General features: G+C 46.2%; 1 protein-coding gene across 2 annotated transcripts in view; it reads right to left on the minus strand.

Annotated features, from left to right (window-relative positions):
* Positions 1-9,840, minus strand: part of LOC8024587 (transcription factor 7-like 2) — a 261,937-nt gene that overhangs the window by 46,296 nt on the left and 205,801 nt on the right. For both annotated transcript variants that reach the window (XM_042292561.1, XM_042292562.1), the window contains one exon: positions 7,904-8,042. In XM_042292561.1, coding sequence (XP_042148495.1) covers positions 7,904-8,042 — 139 coding nt within the window. The remainder of the gene's footprint in view (positions 1-7,903; positions 8,043-9,840) is intronic.

Here is a 9,840-nt window from a genome sequence, read left to right on the forward strand (position 1 = left end):
CTGATATATATATATATATATGTATAGTGATGATACCAAGGTAGACCGCGGACAAAGCTCCGGCCAGCTGAGACTTTCGGTACATCGTAAGCACTGAGCACCGCGCGTTGCGAGCTCGTGTCGTAACTACGGGCACGGATGGAGCCCGCACTCGCACTGCCCGACATCTGTAGCGTACGATCTACAAAAGGTCCTCGAAGCGGTAAAAAGCAATACCGAAACAGCTCCTAGAAAGAAAAAGAAAAAAAAAGAACAACAATACCTTATACTCGGGGACAACTTTCCGCGCAATTTCCAAACAGGGGACCAGTTTTAATTGGCGCTCAAGTACGCGCCTGGTTACATCGCCGCGGAAGGCCTTAGCCAGTGTAAAGTCGGTATATGGCGACACCGTTGCACGTCGTACGTGGGAAATTTAGTGTGGCACGACTGCTAGCCTGGGGTCCTTAAAGGGGCCCTGCAATCATATTTAAGCGTGTACCTTTTTTGCGGTTTCCACGTCTCTTGGGGTTGGGGCAAGCCAGCGGGCACGGAGAGAGTAACTAAATATCAGTGCGTCATATTTTAATCGGACGACGCGGAAACCTCCTCCACCGACGAGGGCGACCCGCGGTACCGAAAGCGCGCAAAATGTGACGTCTTAGGTCCTGGGCTTGCCACTGGTCAAAGCCGCTAAGAGCTTTTTTTTTAGTCGAGATACAAAATATAAGTGTCGCGAACCGTTTCAATTATGTATGAAAGTAGTTTTTGTTCACTATTTTAGATCAGAAAACAAACAAATGCAGTTTAGAAAGTACGGAAACGAGAAATGACCCGTCGACATACCCGCCACCAAGCGGCGGAAAAAAACGGCGCATACTAGAAAAGGCTAGTGGGATGAGGCTACGACAAACGAGGAGCGCAGAAAGGTCCCGGATGTACGCGGCGGCGCTGTGGTCGTATACCGGCTCAAGAATCCGACCGGTTCCGAGCGTTCCGAAGGCCTTCGGCGCGGGCCCTGCTGGCGATTTGGCCATTTGGCGGTGCGTCAGCGCGAAGTGGCTCCCGTTCTGAACTGATCTTTACCCCATGTTTGCTGTCGTTTGTGGCCAATGAAATGTTATGCCGAATTACTGCTTAGTCGCGCTGCAAATGAAATACGAGCTGCCCTGGCTGCCCGCTTCATACAGCCTATCCAACACGTGCTTTAGTGGCGCCCTCTCGAGCCGTCGACACGGAGTGCGGCAGCCGTGTGCGCTCGATGAGCTCACTACTCCTCCTCTCGTTCAAGGCCACTCAAGCCAGGACCTACTACGTCATGAAGGAGGTTATTTTTTGCTTGTTTTTGTAATTCTAATTTGCCTATAACTTTTAAAATAAAGCGAAATTTGAGAAAAGAAAAGTTGGATTAGGTTACTACGTTCAGTACGCTCAGGTTCAGTGCAAATTAAAACCCAGTCAAAAAGTCATTGCAGGGCCCCTTTAAGGCGCATCACGCCGTGGTGATTACACGGACACCCACGCCGGTGCTATGCTCATCCAGATCGAGGCGGGCAGGGGCGAGGATCGAAGCGCCAGCTACCAGACTCGGTCACCGATTCCGCTGAGAGCTCCAAAGCACGAGCCACCAACCCCTAAATGCCATGCAAGCAGAGGGTGGAACGTACTACACTGCTCAATGAAATGCTACGTTCGCGCCGCTTCCAATATGCCGCAAGCCTATTCACCTACTATTCGAAAAGAAAAATAACGTGTTTACCCACGCTGCCCCTTCATCTATACGATTTAGCCTCGCTCTCCTATCTCAATCATCAGCGCCCAGACAAGAAGCCATATACTGCTGAATTAGGCGCAATGACAGTGTCTCTAAAACCGGGTCGCGAAGCGGCTCGGCAACTTAAAAACACGAACTTGTTTTCTGAGCGGTGGAGTTGATGAAAACAAAGTACGTGTCGCAACTCAACATCGAAACGGAACGGAGAGTTGCAGTGTCCAAACTCTGCCCTCGTTTTGAGAAACTGCTGTCTAACAAGTCACTAGGAAAGAGGCATTCTTTTTCTTTGCGATAGTTTCTAGACAGCTAATTTACTCAGACTAAATCTTACCTGTAAATAAAATTTCAGCGTCAAATTCGTGTATCGCTATTCACTCGGCGAAATCGAAAAGCTTCGGGCGAAGGACGTCGCGACGCGGTATTTTATATTCTCGGTAGGTCGCAGGGTAGTCGTAACTTTGGGAACCGTTGTTGCACACGCATTTTTGTTTAGGGCGTCGTCTGTTCCGAATTTTCTGTCGACCTCCTCTTTTTAACGGAGACCCGAGTTACTCCACCAGCGAAACGAGCCTCGTTGATGCGTCAACTTTCTTCCATCATCCGTTCCTTCGCCGAGGAGATATCGCATCTGCACCACATTTTCGCCTGACGCAAACGGAGCGGCGACTCAACTTTCTCCTGGTGTTGCCACCGATCGAGGAAAACGAATTGGAGACGAAATTTAATAACGAACCCGCTTCTGAAACGAATCGAGTAACATTTCTTCCTCTTCGTAGAATGTTGCCGGTCGGACAAGCACACCAAATGGAAAATATGAAAGAAAAAAAAAACGTTCCACCCGTTTAATAATTTATCACAAAAGCGTCAAACGTTGGGGGAAGCACCGTGATCATCGGCAGAACCAAAATAGAAAGTTATGGGGCCTAGGCGGTCGGTACTGGCACGGAAACAACGGTGCACTAAAGAAAAAAAAATAAAAACAGGAACAACCGCGAATGACAGTTTTCGTATCGAGACTAAATTTGTGACTTTGTAAAACCGGAGAAGGAAAAAAAGAAAAAAAAATACAACAAGTTCTCGGGTGCTGAGGCAAATGAAGATGAGCTAACAAATAAAAGAGAGAGAAAAAAATGTTAACTTAATAACCGAAGGCCCGATGGCATGTAGGCAAATAAATAAACCTAGACGACCAGAACAAACAAAAACACATTTTTCTCCAGTTGCTCGGTGGGAAGGGTTACGGTAAGGGAGTTCATCCGTCAGCCAAAACAAGACGCCTCCGATACCCCGGCGTCGGCACAAGACCACCACGTCAACGTCCGTTAGCCCCAACCGCGCACATAATCCATAATGTACAATAAAAAGGCCGCCTCGTACGCCCAAAAGACGTAGCAAATCTCATTCCGGGCTCCGTGCGTCGTCGTCTCGCCCCTCATCCCAACTCCGAACCCCCATCGCTCCATTCGGTTTATGTATTCTCAGACTGCACACCGTAGGAACTTCAGCTTTAGTCACACAATCGCGCGCGGAAACTGATTCGCCCCAGCAGCAATCGAGCGCCGCCTATAAGCACGCTTCGGCTAGAATCACACCGCGACCCTCTTTAAGATCTTCGCAGTGAGACTAAATCCGGGAATGTATTATTTACTATACGCGGCGATAAGTGGGCCCACCAACCCACGGCGTCTGTTTTCTTCTACCGTTAGACGTTTTCTCGGCGTCGAAGGAAGGGGGGTTCCCTAACGTCATTTCCGACCCTACGGGCAACGCAAAATAAAAAAAAAAAAAAAAAAAAAACACGAGAAAAGAAGAGCTAATAATGATCGTAATACGAGGTAATAACGACAATAAAAAAAAAACGATAAAAAAAAATCGCCCACGGGAAAGTTTCCTTCGAAGCCACACGTGCGCCAGGTCTCCTCCATTCATCTGCCGTCGAAAATTACCCGCCGCCACCGCCGCTGTAACCCGCCTCGAGCACCGCACATTTGGGAAATTGCATTCGTGCCTCTCCTCTTTCCCCAACTCCGAGGCAGCAGCGGGAGCGACGAGCAGCGAGCGAGAGGCGAAACTGCGTTATTGCTGGATTTCCAGCTGCACCAGCGCCTACTAAGCATGATCCACAAGCCTTTCTTACCTTACCTCCCCCCCCCCCCCCCCCCCCTACCCACTTTTATCTATCTGTCCGAGGTGGCACTTTCTTTTTTCTGTACTTTTCTTTCTTTTCTTTTTCTTCCGTCGCTATCACTTATTTCACGTAATCGCGGCTACTTTCTTGGCTTCCCACGGGAGGCGGCTAAGTGAATCAAAGCGAGAACGAAAAAAAGAGAGAAAGAAGGGTTTTTAATACAGAAAGTGTCGCGAGTTTCACCGTCCCAATTTTCGCGTCGAGGAGAGTCGAGACTAGCACAGGCGCTTTGCTCGCGCAATTCGAAGTCAGCGGTGTTTAAAAGATCCCAAACTCGAGCTTATCACGCACGCAGCGGTGAGTTAGCTTGTAATCGTACTTTTGCCTCTCGAGTTTTTTTTTTTTTTTTTTTTTTTTTTTTTTGCGTGTGTTTAGTGTGAGAATTTTGACTCGATTTTGCGGTGACACTATCGCAAGCTAGTTTCTTTTCTTTTTTGCGAGCTGTTTTATAAACGAGGTTGCGTGCATTTTCATATTTTGTTCTCCGTCTCGATCTTAGATAATTGGCCCATTCTCCATTCGACTTTATTACTATCATTTAGTCATCGCTACCACGCACGGACCGCACATTTTGTTTACGCTTTGTTGTCCTCGGCTTGTGTTTGTTTGTTTGTATAGCCAGTGCTACCCAGCGCGACACCGCCCATCAGATATAGCTGTCTCGTGGCCAGTTAGTGATGTTTACGGACAAGCTTGAGGCGTTTATTAACGAGTTGGTTATGTTTATGAACAAGTTGAATACATTATGAAGTTGATTATGTTTATGAGTTTATGAACAAGTTGGTGACGTTTATGAACAAGGCGATGTTTACGAACGAGTTTGAGATGTCGTCCTGTCTATTGCCTGTCTCTTCTACGTTTTGATGTTTCTTTTCTGCCCCAATCTCAGGTAAAATCAACATGGTTTAATATTCACCAGCTAGCCTGCACCTTTACTATATTTTCTTTGAAGTTCGAGACTTCATGAAGTTGTTGGATTAATTTATTAACGATCTGGAGACTTAATGAAGAGGTTGATTATGTTTATGAAGAAGTTGGTGAAGTTCATTAACAAGCTGTTGATGTCTATGAACAAGTTGGTGACGTTTATGAAGGAGTTGGTGCTATTTATGAACAAGCTGGAGACTATGAAGTTACTGTGTATGAACAAGTTGGTGACATTTATGAACAATTGGTGATATTTATGGGAAAGTTGGTGATATTTATGAAAACGCTGGAGACTTTATGAACAAGTTGGTGGCGGTTATAGACAAGTTGGGGACATTTCACAGCTATTATGTTCACGAACGAGTTGGTGACGTTTATGAACAAGTTAGAGATTATATGAAGATGTTGATTATGTTTATGAACAAGTTGGAGACTATATGAAAATGTTGATTATGGTCATGAACAAGTTGACAACGTTTGCGAGTTTGTGTTTACGAACAAGTTGGTGACGTTGGTGAAAAGTTGAAGTTTACGAACAAGTTGGAGATTTTATGGAGAAGTTTTAATAACAAGTCAGTGACGTTTATAAACTAACTCTGACTTCATAAACAGCTCGATGATGTTTACGAACAAGCTAGTGATGTGTACGAACAAGTTAGAGACTTTATGAAGAAGTTTGTGGTTTTCATAAACAATTTGGAGACTTTGTGAAGCAGTTGATTATGTTTACGAACAAATTAGAGATTTTATGAAGAGGTTGATGATGATTATGAGAAGTTGATGTCTTGAACAAGCTGGTGACTTTATGAAGAAGTTGGTTATGTTTACGAGCAGACTGGTGACTTTATCAATCAGTTGGCGATGTTTATGAACAAGTTGGCGATATATGTAATCAAAATGGGATGCTTAAGAAGCAGTTAATGACGTTTATAAACAATACGATTTTTTGCGAACAAGCGATACTGCGAAAGATTGGTTTGGGACGCCGCCGAAGGGCTGATTTTGCTTTGTCGGAGAGCAATGTTCGCTGGTTAATTGTTCGTCCAGTGGAAACTAGGCCGTAACCGCATGAAACCGATAAACGAACGAACACGGACTTGGGCCGATAGGCAATTAAAAGGAAGCACAATCTCGTTCCGTTCTAATAATCGGGGCAGTCCCAGAATCTGAATAGCAGATCTGCAGACAGAGAATGAGCGGAATAACGCTCAGAGGACAGCCTAGACCTTTGCCTCGGTGGGTTACGCCGTGCACGGGGGTCAGACGAAAAAGGAATAAAAAGCGTGTTGTAATTATAATCGTAGTAATGGAATCGCGTAATGAGAAAACAGAAGAGCGAATGTGGCACGAGACCGGTAGCGAAGGCGGTGATGTTGCTGCTACCAGATGAATGCGAATGGCCTCAAGTGCTGCGGTCAATATCGTAGGCTTTGTGCTCATTTATATGTTAGTATACCTGTGGGTCGTGCAGATCGATTGTCTTACGCACCTGGGGGCCCGAGCTCTTTGCCCCACTCTTAATATCGTTCCGCTTAGGTTCCGGCTTTAACCTGAACCTTTTTGCAAGCTAGTTACGCTTAACTAAGAGGAACCATCTTCCGTATCGTTCGTCGCTGATAGAGAGCAGCGTTTCAGACAATTGCAAATACTTCGAGTATAATCGGAGCAGTATTTCAGATAATTGATCATTCTAAACAATAAATGTGAAAAGAGTACTTTCTGGCAGTCCTAACTGCAGCGGATTGGCGCTTAATTAAGTGGAATAGGGTAAGTGGAACTGCATGTAGGTGGAATGACAATCGACGTACCATCTACGTGTTCCGGATAAAAAAAAGAAAAGATGAAGCAAACAATTGGCGTTCCACATGTATCCTTGATCCGCAGAAAATTTCACTTGTTCCAGAAAGAATATATGGAACGTTAATTTAACTGGAACTCTTGTGCAACTATACTAAGAGTATAGAAGCAGCCTCTACCAGACATCACAAGTTAGCACGCAGCGTCTAGCAACCTGACGTTAATGTAAAACGGAGCTAGGTTAAATTTTTTTTCTCGGCATAACACACAGCGGTCAATTATCGCGGACAATAACACTGGCGGTCCTCTCTGTGGGCAATATTTACGCAATTAATGACTCCAGATGCGTCCACATTGTTTGTGCTGGCACATATATTATGCTTTTGTGCGGTCGCAGGTTTTCCCCCCTATTTTCTCGCGTGGATAATCGATGTACGTAGCAAAATTGCCAGCGGTGGAACCGATGAAAGCGGTAAATATCAGTGTTCGACACCAGCCTCCGTGAAAAACAGCAACAATGCAGATGTCGTGTTCGACCTAGCTTTGACCCGTGCTCTGTATCCCTGTTCTAGGCTGTAAAACATCTTGCGGCCTTCCGAGACTAGCCCTAAATTATTGTCAGCTGGTGCTAACCTATCTCTTTCTTGCCTTCAGTGGGTGCTAGTTTGGTGCAAACATGAGTCAGGAAAGTGATTCCTGTCTGACATTTCCGAGAATCTCGCTACAGTTCGCGTACAATTAATTTTATGAATAAAATCGCGTCGGTAATGGCAAGACCAGTGATAAGAAAACAAACGGTTCTGTATAACATAAATGATGCCCAGCAATCGTCATATAGTATCGCACACGTAGACTTCGAAAAAATATCGTCAATTGCTGCAGATAATGAAACCACATTTCTAGATATCGCTGTGTAAGACATTGCGCTGTGTTACGTAAACATCGTGCTTCAACGTAAAACTTATTTGGAGGGCAAACAAAACGAAAAAAAAAGGGGGGGGGGGGGGGGCAAAGGTTGTTCTGCGTTCGCGAACACACTTATGGGCGTCATATGTTAGGGACGCAAGTTTGGACATAGGCACGCGCAGTAACTTCGCTGTAAGGGTTTAGTCATGCGGATGGAAAGGGGCAAGAAGAGTGGGGCAACGAAGGAGGATTGTCGACTTCATAATACATGTACCGACTTTACCAAGGCGAAAAAAAAAAAAAAGGGGGGGGGGGGGGGGGCTCGTTCTTACCTGTCTTTGGGTCGATGTGGACGGGAGGGATGCCCATGTGGGCGGGCGGTGGTTGCGAGAAAGGCTCGTTGTACACCATGAAGTTGAGCGGAGAGCCCGGGTGAGGGGCGGGGGGAGCCACCATCGGGCCCTTGCCCGCCTGCGCAGAAGGAAGAAACCAACAACGTGAGGCTCGGCAGAAGAAGCACTTCGGAAGAACGACGGTCAAAACAGACAACCCGAACCCGTTTACAAACGCGTGATTTTGCGTGATGCGTGGTCAAAACATTACGAGGAGGACTAAGGACAGGAAGACAGAGACGGTACTCTGGGTAATCGTCACGACTGGCTACTACTGTGCGCACTGGGAAAGAAGATTAAAAAAGAGGTTTTAGAGAGAGGACGCAGAGCATAAAAGGCAGTTAAAAGATTTGAAGGCCAGAAACACGGCACTGTGTCAAGAGAAGGTGAAGCCTACCTACTCTTGCGTCGATGCTACAAATAATGCAATTTTAATGTTTAGAAACCGGGATGGAAGCACCTCTGTTGTATGCCAGCCTTTGAACGACTGCGAATATCCGCACAACGATCCTGCAGTTCGATACTCGAAAGCCTTTAAAGTTAATATCAAAGCTGACTGCTTCCACCGCATTGTATATGCGAAGGGTTTCAAGTCATGTAGCTTCTGTCCAAATAAAACAACTCATTTAAAAATGTATATCGTTCGAGAAATTTGCAATGGTTACTTTTCCTTGAAAAAAAAATAAAACCTTTTTTTATTGATTGCTGAATACTTTCTCAACATTAAGAATCAGGTACGTTAGATTTAGCGAGACTTGCTGTGCTAGTTGGTTTATAGTACTGACAAAACGAGGAACAACGCGAAGGAGTACACAAGGACTAAGTGTAACTTCCAACGCGGTCGCTTGGCCACGAAAAACAAGTTGAAAGTGGCGCTTGTCCCGGTCCCCTCTTTCGTGTTCGTCTTCTGTGTATACTGTTACAAGTTTTGTTAGATTTCATTTTAAAAATTAAAAGAAACCCGCTAGATCCATAAAAAGACCTCTGGAACTGGAAACATTTAAGCCAAAACGCTTTACTGAAACAGCATCTTAATATAAACGTAACCAACACTGCAAGCCGACCAGGGCTCACGTAGAAAAGATAATAAAAATAAACAAAGAATATACAATAGATGAGGTAACAGTCACAATTAACGTAAAAAACCAAACGAAAGCTTATCCTCGCCCGAAGCGTACTCGACCCTCACACAGAAGAATGAAACTGGCAGCAAGCGTTCAAGCAGCAGACAGCCCGTATCACAAAACACGGGAGAGTCGGGCGACGGATTTTTCGTTTCAAAGAGCAAACGTATTACGTCTCCCTGTACACACACACACAGACGCACGCACGCACGCACGCACGCACGCACGCACGCACAGACCCACGCACACACACACACACAGACTCCCACAGACAGACAGGAAAGATTGAAGGAGAAACAACAAGACGCGGCAGAGCAAACAAGCGATGAACTGCGGTCTGAGCCACAGTCCGGCATTGCGAAGGCAAATAGCGCGGGAGGGGACAGCCGCAATCCGGGAGAGCAGCGGATAATGCTTTCCCAAAATCCTTGGGCACACAGAGATCCGTGGATTCGGCGGCACGTGTGCCTCCGGGAGAACCGCTTCGGGAGGCCGCGGGCCGTTGCCAGGACGACGCTCTCGCGATCACCGCCCCCACCCCGTATTTGCACTCGCGGAAGGGTTAGAAATCCCGTGTCGTTAGAGAGCCCCGACGGGGGGGAACGGAGAACCTGCCTTGTTCGTCCCCTTTCGATTCAGGTGCGCGCGCAACATGTACTCCGGATTGAACTACGACGGCTTTTCGGGTGGAGAGAGTCTTCCTTCGAATCGCGGTGTTAAAAGGCTCGACCTTTACTTTGCTACATACTGTAT

The sequence above is a fragment of the Ixodes scapularis genome, unplaced genomic scaffold (assembly GCF_016920785.2).
Source record: "Ixodes scapularis isolate PalLabHiFi unplaced genomic scaffold, ASM1692078v2 PGA_scaffold3__209_contigs__length_174095766, whole genome shotgun sequence".
Taxonomy (NCBI): Eukaryota; Metazoa; Arthropoda; class Arachnida; order Ixodida; family Ixodidae; genus Ixodes; species Ixodes scapularis.